General features: G+C 43.8%; 1 protein-coding gene across 3 annotated transcripts; it reads left to right on the plus strand.

Annotated features, from left to right (window-relative positions):
- Positions 1–425: 425 nt before the first annotated feature.
- Positions 426–18,226, plus strand: LOC111666722 (girdin-like). 3 transcript variants are annotated; one of them, XM_023422163.2, is made up of 29 exons: positions 426–794; positions 875–966; positions 2,484–2,589; positions 4,216–4,285; positions 4,817–4,875; positions 5,071–5,154; positions 5,315–5,455; positions 5,553–5,734; positions 7,315–7,396; positions 8,061–8,219; positions 8,469–8,615; positions 8,812–8,956; positions 9,244–9,900; positions 9,998–10,203; positions 10,306–10,500; positions 10,909–11,039; positions 11,146–11,287; positions 11,385–11,558; positions 11,709–11,870; positions 11,983–12,260; positions 12,361–12,504; positions 12,688–12,874; positions 13,006–13,151; positions 13,395–13,487; positions 14,010–14,221; positions 15,077–15,157; positions 15,759–15,995; positions 16,162–16,227; positions 16,538–18,226. In XM_023422163.2, the coding sequence occupies exons 1-29, from the start codon at positions 732–734 to the stop codon at positions 17,623–17,625; spliced, it is 5,529 nt and encodes a 1,842-aa protein (XP_023277931.1). In that variant the 5' UTR covers positions 426–731; the 3' UTR covers positions 17,626–18,226. The 3 variants fall into 3 exon arrangements, with proteins under 3 accessions (XP_023277931.1, XP_023277932.1, XP_087034319.1); XM_023422164.2 differs by lacking the exons at positions 15,077–15,157; positions 15,759–15,995; XM_087178193.1 differs by lacking the exons at positions 15,077–15,157; positions 15,759–15,995 and having other exon boundaries at positions 11,149–11,287.
- Positions 18,227–18,291: the final 65 nt, after the last annotated feature.

Genomic DNA, 18,291 nt, shown 5'->3' on the forward strand with positions numbered 1-18,291 from the left:
GTGTGTGTGTGTGTGTGTGTGTGTGTCAGCAGCAGTGCTGCTTTTGTTGCTGCTGCTGTTGCTGGGGAGGGGTGGGGGCGCCGTTGTCATGGTAACAGATTACAGGCAAAGATATTTTCAGATCACTCTATTAGCACTTTCTGCTGCAGTGGCTTCAAACTACGAATTCAAAGGGACGCAACATTTCATTTAATTATTTCTAGACTAGGTTTTATTAAGGAAGTAAAATATATATTTGGCTAAACTGTCACTTTTGGTTGTTTTATATTTTTTTTTAAATCACTTATACGCCTACATCAGAGCTAACTCTTTCTGTGACAAGCAGGGAAGCTGTGAGGAGGGGGAAGAGGAGGAGGAGGAGGGGTGACGGCAGATGCCTTTGCAGCAGAGGACCAAGGAGGATGTGAGTCAGTGTGTGTGTGGTTTTGTGGGACAAAATGCGGATTGGATTTTGTCTGGACGCTGACATGTCGCCGTTTAAACTGCCAGATCTCATGGATGCAGTTGTGAGCGGAGTCTGCGAGTGAAAACACGGACAGTCGAAGCCGCAGTGCCGGGAGAAAATTCTCAACTAGTTAAAATGAGATGGATGGGACGGCCTGAACGGTACGCTTCTGCAAGGCTGGCCCACTTCTGAGGAAACAGTAGTTCCCAGGTTGCTGTCAGTCTTTTCCTGATTGAGGCAGCTCGGATGTTCCTTTGAGATTTATCACCCATCAACCTTGGTAAGGATGGAAAGTGTAGTTTTCCTGCCCAGCCTGGATCAGTTCATGCTGAGCCCACTTGTCACTTGGGTAAGTGATGCAGAAAGCTTTGATTTCCTGCCAAACACCATGATATCATCTAATCAATCTGTATTCTCTGTGTAACGTAGGTGAAGACATTTGTCCCAAATGATGGAGGCATGCATTTGGACTTTTCTGAATTGCTGGATGGAGTCTTTTTGAATGACATAATGACCCAAATGTAAGTCCTTGCTTTGATGTTAATGAGTCGCTTCATGCCAGCTTTGTTCTTGCAGCTTATATTTCACTTGTCACATTTCCAATGGAGGTTATTGTGAGCAGTGTCCAGATGGATATTCAGATTAGTAGCCAGTGTTTTGGAGCTGCTGGCTGCTACAGACTTGACAGAGCTACTGTCATGAAGTTATGATTAACAGTGAGCTTTACAGGTACAAATGTGTTGTCAGTGGTTCAAACAGAAATCAGCATCATCAAACTGCGTCTTTCATTGATAATAAGGTAGCGTCCCTTCAAGATACAGTATCAAGTGTCTGCTAACATTCTTATCCAGGCACCAACAGTACTGGCTTTGTCACTCTGCAGTAATAAAGAGGATCTTTGTAGTCTGCATGCAGCAGTCTTTAAATGCAACTTCCTCATGAATTACAGGTTAGGATCTCTCAAGAAATGTTAGAATTAGCATATGAGTTATAGAAACACAGTCTGCACTGAGGAATGTCAGCTTGAGACAAACACAAACTCTGCCAAGACATGGGAGACATCATATATACCGTCAAGATGCTACTTAAGAGATTATGATTTGGTTGCCTTATGTTCTTGAGCTTCCCTCACCCTGAACAAAAACTAACGCATGGTCATCTGGCTGTTTCCAATTGTGTCAAAGACGTGAGCAGAAAGGTTGAGAGCCCCTGGCTTTAGCCCTCGTGTTAGGATGGAGTGACACTCGCCAGTAGAATCCAAACTAAAACTGAACAGTTGCAAAGAAGAGGTAAAAACAAGAACTGATGACCCAATGTACTCGTGGATAACACTGTCTAGCCACCCCAAGTCCACAGTATCCATTCATCCCACTTATCCCCCCCAGGGTCACAATAACCAGCTCTAAATGCAAAACAATGCTGCGCAGAGGGGAGGGGAAGAGGCGGGATAATCTCATGGATTGGGAGACCCTTTGGGATTAGGGCCTTGGTGCTGCTGTTTAGTGGCACTGGGACACAGATGGGAGGGAGGGAGGAGGAAGGACAGAAACAGGACAAACAGCGCAGAGATGGAGACAGGAAGGGCAGCTATGTAGCATATCTGTGTCTCCAGTCGTTTATTTCACATACTGTGAGTCTCCTTTCCTGAGCAACAAGGTGAAGTGTGACCTATATAACTGCACTGGGGCCCGTGAATGATAACATTTGAACTTCAGTATGTGACAGTTCGGTGCCAGACTACAGTAGGCTGGAGCCAACAGCCCAAAAATCCAGCTAAAAGATTTCTTTTGGGTGGAAAGTCTAAAGCCACCCAGTTTGGCTCAAAAACACCCCTGTTTGGTGTCTGAAAGGAATGACGTCGCTCAGCCTAAAGTTAGGAATGAATAGAGACCTCATACATGTTTTCATGGTGATCTTTGAGCCAAGGCTTCCACCAGCTTGCAGCTTCCTCTCACCCCATCCCACTGACAACCATTTGTGTGCTTGCGAATAGCAGAAATGTCAAGTAAAATGCCTTTGTGTTGTTTCCCATCCTCAGAAATCCCTCAGCTACACCTAAGGGTGCAAACAAAGTGAGCAGGGATCCAAGTCAGAGGATGCAGAACCTCAACGTTCTTGTCCAGCAAATCAAGACATATTATCTGGTGAGTTTTGGATGTTCCCTCTTCTGGTTTCTCCGACATATAATGTGTTGTATAATGATTCCAAGCTACAGGCTGCTAAGCTTTACATCTCGCTACATCGGATTATGAACGTTTCATTTAGATGTTTCAATTCTACCGCGACTGTGCATCACGCACACACTGCATCACACATGCGCACACACCAGATACTGTAGTTGTACGGTACTTGTGTCCCGGCAGATCAACTAGTTCTTCTTAAGATGTGTGGCCTAAATATCAGCCATGTAAACATCTGTGTAATCAGCACAGGAGCGAGGTTAGAGCACAGCCGAGAGACACAAGTTAAACCACACACACAGCTTTAGAGTGACACATTAAGTCACGGGATTCGTGGTTAGCCACCACAGCTGCTAAGCTTTCAGATCTGTGAAGATCACAAGAAAAGTAATTTCACTGAGGATGAGACAATCAAGTTCTATAGATTAGCACAGTCAAGGAATGATGGCTTTTCACTATTTTTGTTACCCCAGGTTAACTGATGCTATCAACAGCAGATCTAGTCAGTGTTCCTTCTGTAATTATTCTTGGCAATCACAAATGTCATGAATTTTCTCTGATCTCACTGAACACAACTCTGTGACCTGATTGCGTCTTGAAAAAAGAAAAAAGGCTCATCTTTGAGATGAACTGCAGCTCTTCATGCTTCTGCCCATATCAGAATGAATCTTATTCAAGTCTGTTGCAAGAAAAAGTACTGTAAAAATACTGTAGATGCTGGGCAGCTCGTTAACTGCTGTTGTATGTGAAAACCGCATCCATACCAATCCAGTTTTGCAGAATATGTTTAGTAGGTATAATGTTTACCATGTTCACCGTCTTAGTTTAGCACGCTATCATGCTAGCATTTGCTAATTAGCACTAAAAACATAGAATGACTGAGGATGATGAGATCAAATGACCTTCATATCATGTATGAAATAAATCAAAATTTATTAATAATAAATCAAATTAATGGAGCTCTTCAGATTTTGACCTGATGACGGTTCCAGATGAAAATTTAATCACCAAAATTATTCAATCTTAACTCGACTGCAAGACCATGTATCCTTGACATATTTAAATGTGTGTAGTGATTTCGCCGCCTAATCTGTATTTTCTTATACCTACAAAGACCAGAGACCGGCCCTCAGTTCCACACATAAGCCTGGGAAAGGAGAAGATGTTTGAAGCTCTGTGGACAGTTAAAATTTTCCTTATGGTCAGAGTGGCAAAAAAATGTGACTGTTGGTTTAGGATAACTGTACTGCATCAGAGGCATCCCCACTGAATGCACACGCTTTAACACCATGAGCCACCTAAAGCTTAAAACAGGGCTGCACCAAACAGTTTTGGTGGATTTCACCACGGCACCAAGGAAACTGGCCCCAATCAGAGCGCTTGTCCACTTGTTGGCTGTGTTTCTATACATGTGTTGAAGCAGCTGCTATGTGCTATACATACATACGCTCCTGTTCTTTCAGGCAGTTTGGCTCAACCCCAAGAAATGTTTTACTGAGTTCAGTTTGTGCTAAAATGTGCTAATCTTCCTTTTTCTCAACCCGTCTCCCTCGTCCCTTTCTGCCTCTCTTTTTTTTTTTTTTTTTGCAGGATAATCTGAGACAATTGATCATGATTCCGTTGCCAAATGTGTTGCTGCTTGGCAGGACTCCTTACTGTGGTATGCTCTTTTAAAGAAAACTCCTCTCTATTGGAGCTGCTAATTCAGTATATGTTTGGAAGCCTGATCCGTCTGTTTGCTGATACTCAATGCACCATGCATTGATTTCCCATAATTTGCCTATAATTAGGAGCTAAAGTGAAAATGATATATCCATAATTGGAAAAAATATGAAAACAACTTTGGTAGTGAAACAAAAGTCAGCCATTAGTATTCATGTAATTGTGTAGGAAACAGCAACAATGTATAACAATGTATTTTTGTTTCTAAATACAGAGCAATTGGTTTCCCAGCTATTTAAACTGAAAATGGTTTGACAAACTGCTTTAGCTCTTGCTGATACAGTTTTAATTCAATTGCACGCTATCAGTCTGATAACCACACTGGCTTGTGTTGAGGCTTTGGCAAGTGGTGACCCAAATTCACTAGACAGGGCTCCAGTCAATTTAAATCCATGCCAGCAGCTCTCGGTACTTCAATCTGATAAATTTGATTTCAGATAATGAACTTTTTTTTTTTTACTCCCCGTAGAACAAAGTCTGGAAGAAATTAAGAAGCTTTTGCTGTTACTGCTGGGATGTGCAGTCCAGGTAAACACTAACTGACTTTCTGACGTATAAGATCAGTATATGAACATCTGCTTCTTATGCAAAGGACATGGTAGTTTGTTGTAGGATATTGTGCCGGATTTGTTTGCATGTTAACCTCTTTAGCCTGGATCAGGCTGCATGAGTTGATTTTCTGGAGATCGAAACATTTCCATAATTTTCCATGTTCATTTTCAGTGTGAGAAGAAAGAGGAGTACATCGAGAGGATCCAGACGCTTGACTTTGACACAAAAGCTGCAATAGCTGCACATATTCAGGAGGTATCAGACTGAATATGACATGAGCTTTGAACACCGCAGCACTGTGTGACAGTAAATCAGTTTGTGTGTAGTTGTGCTGGTGACAAATGAAGAACACTGTAGACCAGATGCTGGATGTACATTCATGTTGGATCGTTCTTTCCCCCATTGTGTTTACCAGTTGACCCACAGTCAGGAGAACGTTCTGGATCTGCAGTGGTTGGAGTCCAGTGAGATGAACCCAGATGAGGTGGAGGCCTCAGCGAGGAACATGGCCACGCACCTCCGACACCTGTTGGACCAGAGGGACACCCATCTGGAGGTAACTATATTTGCAAACAGATGTTTAGAGGAAACTGGGTATTGACTTAAATGTAATCTGTAACATGCTGTATTCCTCTTTCCCTTCCTTTCTGCAGACTATAGCAGAGCTAATGCAGGAAAAGGAGGGCGTAGTTAGCTTGCTCAATAGCCCTTCCAGCCCACAGTCCGGAAGCTACTCTCCCAGCATCCAGCAGCAGCAGCAGACCGGGTCCCAGCAACACCTGGCGGTGGAGTTGGCTGACTCCAAGGCCAAGATCAGACGCCTCAGGCAAGAACTGTGAGTACAAGTGGACAAAAAATAACAATAATTTAGTTTATTCACAAAAATGAAAACATACAATACAGTTAAAGAAGAAAGTGCAAGGGGGCAAAAAAACCTCTTAGGAGAACTAAAATACAATTTCAATGTTTTCAGTGTCATAAAAACATCTTACAGCAAACATGCCAGTGCATAGGAAAGCAATACTGACATCTAAGTACAATGCAAATGGCATGAGGTCAAAAATGCTGACAGTTATTTTAAGCCTAATAATTGCATGTAAAAATATGATGAATAAAAATGTAAACGTCCTTTTTAAGGATTTAGACTCATGTGGATGATTCACTTGAAAAAATATACCTGCACCTGAGGATCAAGGTAGCTCAAACTACTGTGCATCAAATCAATATACATGCAAACTATCAACCACTATAAAAGAATGGCAACGTTTATGTGGGTCAATTGATCAGCCTTTTCTAAAATGTGCTTGTGCCAATTTTTGTGTCAAATTGTGACATTTGGGATCGTCTAAAGTAAATTCACAGAAATTATGATAAATTCAAACTTTTTCAAAGACTGTGAATGAGGCAACAATGTTATGCTTCAAGTTTCATGTAAAAACCTGAATGATCCACCTCTCTGCAATTCACCTGCAATTTATTTTTTCCTCTGAAATGCATAATTTTGCCAACATAGAGTAAAACAAGCTCACTGATAAAAGTTGTCAAATCACACAATTAACTACTGTTGGGTGAAATGTTTTCTCTTAGTATGGCATGGGTTTCTCCTCCGGATGGTTAATGGTAAAGAGGTGGCCTGGCTCTACTGTGGAGCTGCCAGTAGGGAGTGAATGAGAGACAGAGAGTGAGAGAGTGAGTGAGAGAGTGAGTGAGAGAGAGAGCGAGAGAGAGAGAGCGAGCTAGAGATACTACAGGATAAGAGAAGCCCTGGGGAGTTTGGCCCACATTACTGCCAGCTTGGCAGGTTCCATGGCTATGCACTGCCATTGACCCACATTGGCTTTGCATTGCTGCAGATACCGCATGTACACACACACACACACACACACACACACACACACACACACACACACAAACCCTGATCCGATCAAGATCTCAGTTCCATTTTTGCCCTCCATCCCCATCTTCTGTGCTGTATTGTCCTCTCTTGCTGGGATGCTCAGATTCACACTGTTGCCTCTGAGCAAACACAATATCACTAAAAGCATCAAGTATGACTTGACTTTGCCCTTTTGCATGACCCTGGACTTCAATAGCTCTATAAAATAATGTATTTTGTCATTAACATAATCTAGTATGTGTAGGTATGTGCAATACGAGTTTGTAGCAACAGCAGTAATGAGGGCCTACTTGTTTTGATTTAACCATTAAGCAATTGGAATATATATTTTGTTGTCTTGCAGGAGTCAAAGGAAATGGGAAATAGTTGTGTGCTTACCCCTGCAGTATTTAAATATATATCAAACAGTTATATATATTTAAATAGTTTCATTAAAGCTATTGCAGGAATGTAGTAAGTAGTGCACACTAACCTACTTGCTTGCTTGTCTCTCTGCATCGCATACCTGACGCCACCAGAGAGGAAAAGAGTGAGCAGATGCTAGACTGCAGACATGAGCTGGAGAACATGGAGGCAGAGCTGAAGAGGATCCAGCAAGAGGTTTGAAGTCAGAGAAGACAAAGAATAAATTGCAGTTCATTCTGATGGTGACACACAGTAACCCCCTGACCGCTCTGCAGATTATACAGATTAATGCATACCATGCTTTGCTGCAGAGCAGTGCTTAAGGACAGCATATTTAAACCTCTGAACTCTGACTCAGAGATGCAACTAAAGCTTGTATGGATTTGTCTGAACAGGAGATCTCAGTATGTATTCTCTGTTTCAGCGTTTGTCTCAGGTTTTCTGCACTAGTTAGCACAGTTCATACCAAATATTTACTGGAATTTAAAGCAGCATTAATTGATCATTTGTGCCACCTGGGGAGCAGTGGAAGATTGATATAATATGAACTTTAAAGTTGACATCTCAAACATGTTAGCAAACAGCTGCCTAATTATACATCCAGCAGACACAGTAACATTAGCATCCATTTAGAGTCTTGTGTCTGGCCACCTGTCATTTGAGTGTTAATATAAAAATATTGACAAATGCAGCTTTAAATATAACAAAGTGACGTGACAAATGATGAAAGACACTTAATGAACGCCAGTTAGGTTGAATAAGTTTCCCACAGTAAAGACTACTTGAGATTAACATTGAAACATTTACTTTAGATTGAGGTGCTTGCTATGAATCATGCCTCTGTCCGAACCTTCACCAGAACTCCCAGCTGCTTGTGGACGCCCGCGCAGCCCGCACCTACCGAGACGAGCTGGACGCCCTGAGAGAGAGAGCCATCAAGGCAGACAAGCTGGAGAGTGAAGTGGGACGTTACAGAGAGCAACTGCACAAGATGGAGTTCTACAAGACCAAAGTGGAGGTAGGTGGATGTGGTATTATTAATGTTTTACCAGTAAACTTTGAGACATGAATGTGTGTGAAATCACTAAATACTCTGATGCAACAGTAACATTATTTATTGGATGATAAGACTAAGAAATAAGACGTGTATTCATTGATCATTAGATATGGACATGAACAGTGAAGGATGGAAACTGAGACATTTTGAGTTTGTGGAAGGTAAAAAAAAAACATATAAATCTGATTGGTGCTTTTGTGTGTATTTCAGGAGCTAAAGGAGGATAACAGAGTGCTACAGGAGACCAAAGAGGTGTTGGAAGATCAGTTGGAAGGCTGGAGGGTGCGATCAGATAAAGTCCACCAGCTGGAGAAGCACGGTCTGATGCTGAAGGCACAGATCCATGACATGGAACAGGTCAGACATCTGCAAGGAGATGTCTTCTTTGTTACCTTTTTTGTAGCCTCGTTTTAAGCCTCTTCCACAAACGGCATCAGAGATCGTTGGTAATATAATTCACAAAAAAACCTAGAGCTCAACTCTCAATCCCCAAGCCCTCACTCTTATCAGACTGTTCAGAATCTGTGTTGATAACTTTGTGTCTTCACTTTAGGAGCGGGAGGCTGATCGGAGGCGTATTGAGGAGTTGCAGGAGGAGAACCTGAGGCTGTGTTTGGCTCAAAGGAGGAGCATGGAGGAGTCTCAACTCCTTGGCTGGGAGTTAGAGCAGCTCTCCAAGACCACGGAGAACACCCAGGGTAAGAACTGGTGTTAAGGTGAAGTGACGACACTCTATGTTAATGAATGGGCTAGGTTGAGTAGATCAGAAGATGGGTATGTAAATTATGTAAGTTTGTACATGCATGATTGCCTCCATCAATTAGATATTTTTATCTACTTAATTAAAAGACCCAAGAACCTGGGTAAAAAAGTTACATTTGAATGTATTTGAATGCAGTTTGTACGTAAGGTGAGGCAGCCCAGCTTAGCTCCCACACAGAGCTGGTCTAATTTCCAGAAAGTTAATTGTGTTTTTGTGTTTAAGGTTCACAGACTCTGAGTGAGGAGGTGAGTGAGCGGACATGCAGTCGGATGCTGAAGCTGGAGAAGGAGAACCAAAGTCTCCTGAGTACCATAGAGGAACTCAGAGCAGTGTCTATTAGCAACAGCACACAGCCCAAACACAGCCACCACCATGAGCGTGAAAGTGTCTGCCAGGTGGTCAGCAGCATCAACAACTGGACCTCATCAACAGGCGAGCCCTCAGGGTTACAAACCTCCTGCTCAAATATAGAAAACCACAGTAATGCATTCCCACTCAGTACAGTACCACAGCAGATGCTGAATGGAGATTTAAACTCCCATCGGCGACTGCACACAGAGCAGCCAAAGGGAGTCCAGAGTGAGATCCTCCTCACAGACAATCCAGACCTTCATATTCAAGAGAAAGGACAGCTAGAGGACGGAGACAAAAGCGAACATCTCAAAGAACTAATGTCGGATCTGGAAGTTTTAGAAAACGCTCACAATAGGCTCCATTGTTTTGTTGGATCATGTGATCACTCCCCTGGCTCGAACAGCATCTTCACAGGTCTGCCAGCACGTTCCTCCTATGCCAGCAAGCACACACATCGGCTGGAGGCCAAGTGCAAGGCCCTGGACACGGTTAATCAGCATCTACAGGCTTCTCTTGACAACTCTGGTAAGAACTGTAGATCAAAATAAAAGTTAAAGATTCGGAATTTGATTAAACAGTTACTAATGAATTTATTTTCTTCTACCACCCTCCATCTCGGTAGACCGGAAAATTCAGCGTCTGGAGGCGGAGGTTCAGGAGCTGGAGGCAGAGAACCAGAGTCTGCAGGCCAGTTTAGAGGAACTTCGGATCGCCGCGAGACGCCTGGAGCAGCTGGAAACAGAGAAGCAGAGCCTGGAGCAAGAGACTACAGCTCTGGAGAGAGACAAGAGGCAGCTCGAGAAGGAGAATCGACGACTCCGCCAGCAGGTTGTTTTCTAGGAACAAGGTGTCAGTTGCTAATCTAAGTTAGGATAATGTTTGTCAGACTCACATTGCCTTCGAATAAACTCACTACTTCCTCTGTCTCAGGCTGAAATCCAGGATGCCAACTTAGACAGCAGTAATGTCTGCATGGCCAGCCTGGAGAGGGAGATGCGTTTTCTAGTAAAGGAGGTGGAGGGGTTAAGAGAGACTGCTGAGAGAGTCAAAGGCTTGGAGAGAGACAACAGGGAACTGAGCAAGCAAGCTGCTATCGACCAGAGGACTCTGGCCACCCTCAGAGAGGTGAGGGGAGGACATTAGCTGCCATGCTCTGTTTGCCCTAGGATTTTTACAGCCATAGCGTGCATGTGTTGCGCACACATACAAACACATTCACCTGTGTACTCCAACACAAGTATCTGACCATAAGCCGACTACAAACATTTATTTAAAGCAGGGTAAAACATAAATAATGGTTGTTTTTGCTCCTCCTAATCATTGGCAGTAACCGTTGGAAAGCATTCTCCTGGTTTGAGTGACAGCTTTCATTCAGTTTATGTCGTAATATGAACATGAGCAAAAAAATCCTTCTCTTAAACAATCAAATGAAACTGGCTCTGTATGATTAAAATCCAAAAATGACAATATTGAAAATAAAATCCCATGAATAGTAAAAAATTATTGATAGCAAAGTACACTGTCCATCTTTAGGAGCTGGTGAGCGAGAAGCTGAAGATGCAGCAGAGAGACAACGAACTGGAGAGGCTGACACATGAGCTGGAGATGAAGGTCCTGAGTCAGGAAAGTGCAGAGCAGGCTGAACAAGAGACACCGGACGACAGGTGCTTACATTCTGCTCTGCATTTTATCCTTCCATCCTGTCGCCTTTGAAGCGAACATGATAACCAATGAGCAGTGTTATAATATTAGAATATTTCCTCCATGCAGCAGGTTCAAGATGCTGGAGTCAGAGTTGGAGTCGTCTCTCAAAAAGTCTCTGCAAATTAAAGAGGACAAGATGGCCGCTCTGGAGGCTCGTCTACAGGAGTCCTCCACCCTGAACCAGCAGCTACGCCAGAACCTCAAGACTGTGAGTCTTGAGGCCTGTTTAAAAAAAAAAAACTTTAAAAATATATATATATACTTTGTTACAGATCCAAGTGTTTTGACCCCTTTCCCACACACAGGTGAAGCTGAGCTACGAGGCTCTGCAGCAGAGGCAGGAGGAGGAGAGGACAGCATCATGCCCCACCCCTCCGACTGAGACTCGCAAAGCAATGAGTGAATGGCTGCGTGAAAGCCAGGAGGCCACCAAGGAACTGCTGAAGCTCAAAGACCGTCTCATTGAAGTGGAGAGGAATGTAAGTTGAGGCCCTTCATTAAAGTAGATAACCAAAAGAGTGGCCTCTGTAAAACCAATAAAGGGTTGGTTAAAGGTCAAAGGTCTCCTCTCCTCTCCTCTCCTCTCCTGTCCTCTCCTTTCCTCTTCTTTCCTCTCCTCTCCTCTCCAGAATGCTACACTGGAGGCAGAGCGCCAGGCTATGCAGGCCCAGCTGAAGCAGTTGGAGAGTCAGTCTGACAGCCAGCAGGCTCAGATCCTCGCCCTGCAAAGGCAGGCTGCCTCACTGCAGGAGAACAACACAGCCCTGCAGACACACAACGCTAACCTGCAGGTACCATTACAATACATAGTATTCTCCATAGTATGCTTAACATAACAGCTCACAAATATTTCCAATATAGTCTTATAAATGACCTGCGAATCAACTTCTCCTCCTTCTCCAGGTGGAGAAATCTACGCTGAACTCACAGAGCGCCTCGCTCATGGCCCAGAATGCTCAGCTACAGCAGCAGCAGACGGGGACAGAAAGTGAGCGGGACAGCGCCTTACGGGAACGTGAAGACCTGCGCAGTGTCCACGAGCAGCTATTACGAGATCATGAGCGGCTGGCAGCTCTGCATGAGCGGCAAGCCATGGAGTATGAGGCCCTGATGGGCAAACATGGCTGTCTGAAAAACGCTCACCGCACACTGGAGCTGGAGCATCGCACCCTGCAGGACAGGTGGGGGAGAGGAGGCACTGTCGATGAATTGTCAACCCATGGGACACGAGAGTCCTGTATTTCATGTGTGTGTCTGTGTCTGTATTGGGGGCATATTCAGATACAATAGCCTGCTGCAGCAGAGGGCCAAGCTAGACGACCTGGAGAAAGCCCTGAGGGAGGAGCAGATGAGGATGGCTCTGGAGAAAGAACAGCACAAGACAACGGCGGCTGAATGTTGCAGGCTCCGTGATGAGAAGGACTGGTGAGGAGGCAAATCTAACACACCCATAATACATGGGCACTCATCAACACCTTACCTTATTGACTTTACAAGACGATATGCTCACTGTCTGTCACATCGCTCCCCTTCCCCTTCACAATAACAAAAGCACATGCATGCACTTTCTCACACTGACATCACCGTACTTTTTTTTTTTTTTTTGAGGCTGAACCAGACTTACCATCAGCTTCTTAACGACAACGAGACGCTGACGGCAGATCACAAGCAACTCAAGAGCCAGCTGAATGAGGCCAAGCTGGAACACACCTGGCTGGAAGCCGACTTCTCCAAACTCAAGAAGGAGTTTCAGCAGCTGGACATCACCTCCACAAAACTCAACAACCAGTGTGAGGTATGGACGCGCAGCAGGTGACGCCGCGCTGGTGACGCCGCGCTGGTGAACTGCCTCAATTCCTCAACCTATATTTGTGTGTGTTTTGTGTATATATTACATTTATGCGCGTTTGTCTATGTGATGTTTAGTTGCTGAGCCAGTTGAAGGGAAACCTGGAGGAAGAGAATCGCCACCTGCTCAGCCAGATCGAGACCCTGATGCTACAGAACCGAACGCTGTTGGAGCAGACTATGGAGAGCAAGGATCTGTTTCATCTTGAAGAGCGGCAGTATATGTAAGGAACATTGGGCCAACACCATGACAAGATAATGTAGCATTAAATAGGGTTTGATCTGTTGTTGTTACTTTCAGTGTTAGGCTACTTTGTTAATGAGCTAACACATTAAGGCCCAGTTTTTGATACGTGCAGACAGAAGAACTTACACTATTTATGACACCTAAAATACCACAGTACTCAACAGCAAGGCCAACTTTATAATTGATGATCTCATTTTTCTCTCTGCACGTCTCTGTTCAGTGACAAGCTTAATGATTTGAGGAGGCAGAAGGAGAAGCTGGAGGAAAAGATAATGGACCAGTACAAGTTTTATGAGCCCTTGCCTCTTCATAAGTAAGTCTGTTAAAGGGTTAACCACATTTTTTTACCAGGAGTAATGACTAACTACTTGCTAATGACTAACTATGACTGTGAATAACTGTGGCGGGTGAAATTTCTTTTTACACATTTAGCAGTTTCTACATTTTGATCTCTATGTCATACTTGGTTGATTGACAGCGTTGAGTCTCAAGTTATATAATTTCAGTTCACACATGATACACTTCATATACACCATTATTGAACAGTTAATACATTTTCTCCATCTTTGTATAGCAGGATGTGCTAACTGGCTAGCAGACTGCATTTTGAAACCATATTGTTAGCGAGCAGTTGTTTATTTACACATCGAGCAGAGGGAATCAGAACAGTAAAGTTACAGGGTGTAAAACCAATACAATGAGCTGTGAGATGCTAAAACCCCTCTAACATACAAATGATTATTTGCTATGTGTAGCAGTCCATTGCAGACCAGCCTGGCTCCTACTGTACCTGTTATTCGTGTCTCACTCAGTATGGTTTGTCATTCCTCCACAGACGTGGAAACTGGATAACTCTGAAACTGAAGAAGTTGATGAAATCCAGCAGCCGTGAGCATGGACCGGAGCGACCCTCCACACCCAAGCACTCAGGTGTTACTGAGCCACACCTGTCCTCTCACGACAACGGCTCCTTTCTCAGCTCAGATGGTTCTGGAGGCTCAGCCTCCACCTCAGCAGGTGATGCCATCTCACCCCAGCGTAACAACAGTGAGTATAACCTTCATGAATTCACCAGATCATCTCCCATTGACTTGGCAGAACCGACATCATCAGAGTACCAAAGTCCCCCCTTCACTGCTTCAGCAATAGACCACGAAGTAAGATCATCTGAGGCAGGGCACAAAGATCATTCAGGAGTGTGTTCATGTGAGGTCCAGCCTGCAGACAGAGGACAGAGAGACATGGGTGAACTGATAGACACGGCACTTTCATCCACATCTGTAGCTTCATTTGAAGGACAAACATCTTCCCAAAATTTGACAAAACTACCCCCTCCACCGCATTTTTCAAGGAGACGTGAAAGCTCAAATAAATGTATTTAAAGTAAACAAGTTTCAGCACTGTTGTCATAGTGGTAAGATCTTCACACAGTAAGTGTGTTAAGTTAACAAAAGCTGGAAATGAATAGCAAAAACTGTTAATTAAACCTTCTATAAACACTTAAATCTTAATAATAAACTTAGATCTTGATAATTCAACAATTCCTAGTGAAGGTCAAGTCAGTCTGCAAATCATTATGTGAAATAATGGAAGTGTTGCATTGTAGTCAGTGTGTTTAAAATCAAACACATGTTGTGTGTGTCATGTCCAAACTGTCATTCTTCCTGATGCATGACGTGTGTAAACTTTCCTCAACAGTCCTTAATGTCTTCCCTGTGTCTTTCACTTGTCTGTGTGTATTTCTTCACGCCCTCCATACCTCCTGATTCCTCCCTTCCCTTGTCTTTTCCTTCCCTTCCTATCCTCATCCTCCCTCACTTTCCTCTCTTTCTGCTTGCATCCATCACCTCCCTCCCATCCTCTCCGTCGACCTCTCATGTGGCCGTACTTGCCGTGAAAAAGCCACACTGAAAATGTTTCCCCGTATGAGGAACAGGCTGAAGGACAGAGACAAAGTCAAGTCCATCTTTCGTCGATCCATGTGTAAGAAGGCCTGTGGTCCAGTGTCTGTAGCCTTTTATTTAACTCCTAACTTTATTATACTGGAGTGTCTATGCTTTTTTTTATCATCTATCACATGCCATGATACTAATGTAACACTGGCTTGAGTAGGAGTCATCATCAGCGTACATACAGTATGTTAGTAATGTGTCCATCCATGACAACCTCATTTCACCACATTAACTTATTATACAATATTTTTTATGATTTCACAGATTTAAATATCATCACATTACCTTTCTATGAGAGTGGTTATATTTGAAGACAGTCTGGGGCATTTTATTAGAACAATGGAGGTCAAAGAAATACTGCATTGCAGGAAGACAGTGATGCTGCATGAGCTCTGCCCCACCAGGAGCAAGCTGTACTATATATATATATATATATATATATATATATATATATACAGTATAGATCAAGAATTTTAGAGTATTATATGGTCTGTGGAGAAAGCAAGACATCTACATCTCCATGTTGTCACCACCATAAAAGTAATACCTCATAACTTCCATTACCGGTTCACCTGTCTACCACCTCCCTCATCCAACCCCCATTTCTTCCATTCCTCGCTCCAACAACGCAGCCCTGGGCAGCTTGGCCTCTCCCTTGGCCCGGTGGGCAGACAGCTCAGAGCAGCTGGAAGGGTCAGAGGCTGATGTGGAGGAGGACAGGAAGGACGCACTGACATCATCCCTCACCACCTCCATCTTATCCATTCTCCACCTTCATCATCCCCCTACTCCACCATCAGGCCGTCTCCACATCGCTGCCACTGACACCACAGACAATGTTCCGGATGTTTCTGAGCTGTGGGTGACAGGTAGAGGCATCAACGCACCACTGTTTTTTTTTTGACGGCATCTTCATTAGTTAGGTGTTAGAGCAAAGTGTAGAGGAGAGGAGAGGAGAGCAAATGTGAAACTCGTGTGCTTTTCTCGTTTTAAGTGTTCGAACTGTTCAGTTATTTCACATTTTATGCTCCACAGACAAGGATTCAAATGACAACACTGTGCCATTTGGATATGAGGACAACAACGAGCTGCAAAATCACGGTAAAGCTCTGTTGATACTCATTTAGAGGATTCAGCAAGCATACAGATGTATTACCAGCTCAGGAATTAGGGTAAATCCATCAAATCGCAATCATGACCTTGTTTTATATTAATCTCTATGCTGAGTACAGAGGCCAACAACTGTTGCAAAAATTGACTCTGCTGCCCCCTGCTGGGGGTGAACAATATTATGCTGATGCAGCTGACTGATGTTTTCATGACAGAGGTGAAAATGTATGTGTGTGTGTGTGTGTGTGTGTATGTATATTGTACTGTAGCTCTTTCAAAAAACGTCATAATCTCCTTCCAGCTATGAATGGCATCCAGAGTCGAGCCCACAGTGAGAGCAGCGGTGAGTTCAGCCTGAGTCTGGAGAATGAGCCGTGGTCAAATGGCAGCAGCCCCATCCAGCAGCCCCCATCACGCCGTTCCTCCTCCTCCTACCAGCCACCCAGCGATACTTCCACCCCCCAACACAAGGGGAAAGCTTCTACCATGCCCAATACCAACAGGCAGAATTCAGATCTCCAGTCTTTACCAAAACAGAAAGATCTAGGGCTCTCTCAGGATTTCTGGCTCACAAGGGGGACAAAGAGCATCCGAAGGGGGTCCCAAGGGAAAGTGGCACGTCGCTCATCAGATTCAGGGGGCACAGTCAAAATAAAGCCAGGGCTCACTGGGATGAATTCTAAATTGAGCTCAAGCAAAGCTGACACCACCCGAGCCTCAACTTGTTCACCGATTACAGTGTTGTATGTTCAGGGGAAGTCGTCCTCGATGTCTGGCTGCCTCAACTGCTTCTCCACCCCTCTGGGGAAAGAGGGGCGACTGAGAGAGCCTAGGTCCCCTAAAAGTCTCCCCCGTGCCAGCAGTGTCATTTCTACAGCGGAGGGCTCATCGCGGCGCTCCAGTGTCAACAGCGACTGCAGGGTAAATCTCAAGACTGACTCTCTCCAAGCCCAGGTTTCAGAAGATAGCAACAATCAGGAGGAAACAGTGAGTAAGAATCAACAACCAGATGCAGACACTAAAAACAGTGAGTCTGAGCCACTTCCTCCAGTTAAACCTCCCAGAGACCCAGCAGTTGTTGTTCCTGCAGATCGCCCCAAGTCCCTCGTTCAGGAGTCACTTTGCGGCTCCTCGTTCACTTTCAGCTCGGTCTTCTCAAACACGATCTTCAGTGATTCTGTGGTCACGACCAAGACAAGTCTAGATGCGCTTGACAACAACCAGAGCCTCCTCTGTCTGAATCCATCTCTGGTGCAAAACTGTCCAGCTGAGAGCCAGGAGTCCTCTCATAACACAACACAGACACTGCTCAACATGGATGAGCAGAGTCAAAATACAGAACATGCAGCTGGGCTGGAAGAGAAGGACAAGCCGCTCACAATTGCATGAAGGAAGCTGTCACATCATTGAACACAGCAAGTGGCAGCAAGGCCCCGTTTTATCACATGAACCGAAGCACACAATTGAAGTCACTGTAATTGAATTGTATTCCACTGATTATCTGATTATACACTTATCCTAAAAGTTGTGTTGAATAAAAAGATGTTTAGGTGCTTTTGGTTCAGTTTTCTGTCACACTGCTTTAGTAACATTACCAGCTTTTACTTTATATACAGTATTCCTGAGTGAAAGACGTTTCAGAAATACACAGTATTGTGTTTCTGTTCAGATTTTACACAGGTTCTGTATAATATACTAAAATATGAAATATTCTGTTTTGCCCATCAATAAGTAGATTGGTGTTGTGACTCAAGCGTGTTTACCTTTATTTACCACACTGCCAATCCTGTGTTATGTGTAGCTGTGTTTGCCAAAACATTTTATTTATACCCTTTAACTTATTTTAAGTTGTTTTCTGTGTCCCTTAGATTTTGGATTGAAGTCTGTGGGGAAATGTTGATATGTGATAAAATGTGTAAATCTTGTAAAAAAAAATAGGATGTGCTCCTGAATGCTATTTTTCCCTTAAATAAAGAAACCCTCTGTAAAATATGTATTTGCATTGTCATTCTTTTATAACCGTGCGTGTGCTTGTGCCCGCCCACTGATCCTATT

Source organism: Seriola lalandi, unplaced genomic scaffold (assembly GCF_002814215.2).
Source record: "Seriola lalandi dorsalis isolate HSWRI2012SDOR001 ecotype SW California unplaced genomic scaffold, Sedor1 jcf7180002054678, whole genome shotgun sequence".
Lineage (NCBI taxonomy): Eukaryota > Metazoa > Chordata > Actinopteri > Carangiformes > Carangidae > Seriola > Seriola lalandi.

What these genes read in the sequence shown, in the direction of transcription:
- LOC111666722 (XM_023422163.2), top strand. Translation starts at nt 732, where the DNA reads ATGGAAAGTGTAGTTTTCCTGCCCAGCCTGGATCAGTTCATGCTGAGC. An exon ending in AAATCAAGACATATTATCTG is followed by an intron (nt 2,590 to 4,215) that starts GTGAGTTTTGGA and finishes TTTTTTTTGCAG; the next exon opens with GATAATCTGAGACAATTGAT. An exon ending in AACTCAACAACCAGTGTGAG is followed by an intron (nt 12,875 to 13,005) that starts GTATGGACGCGC and finishes TGTGATGTTTAG; the next exon opens with TTGCTGAGCCAGTTGAAGGG.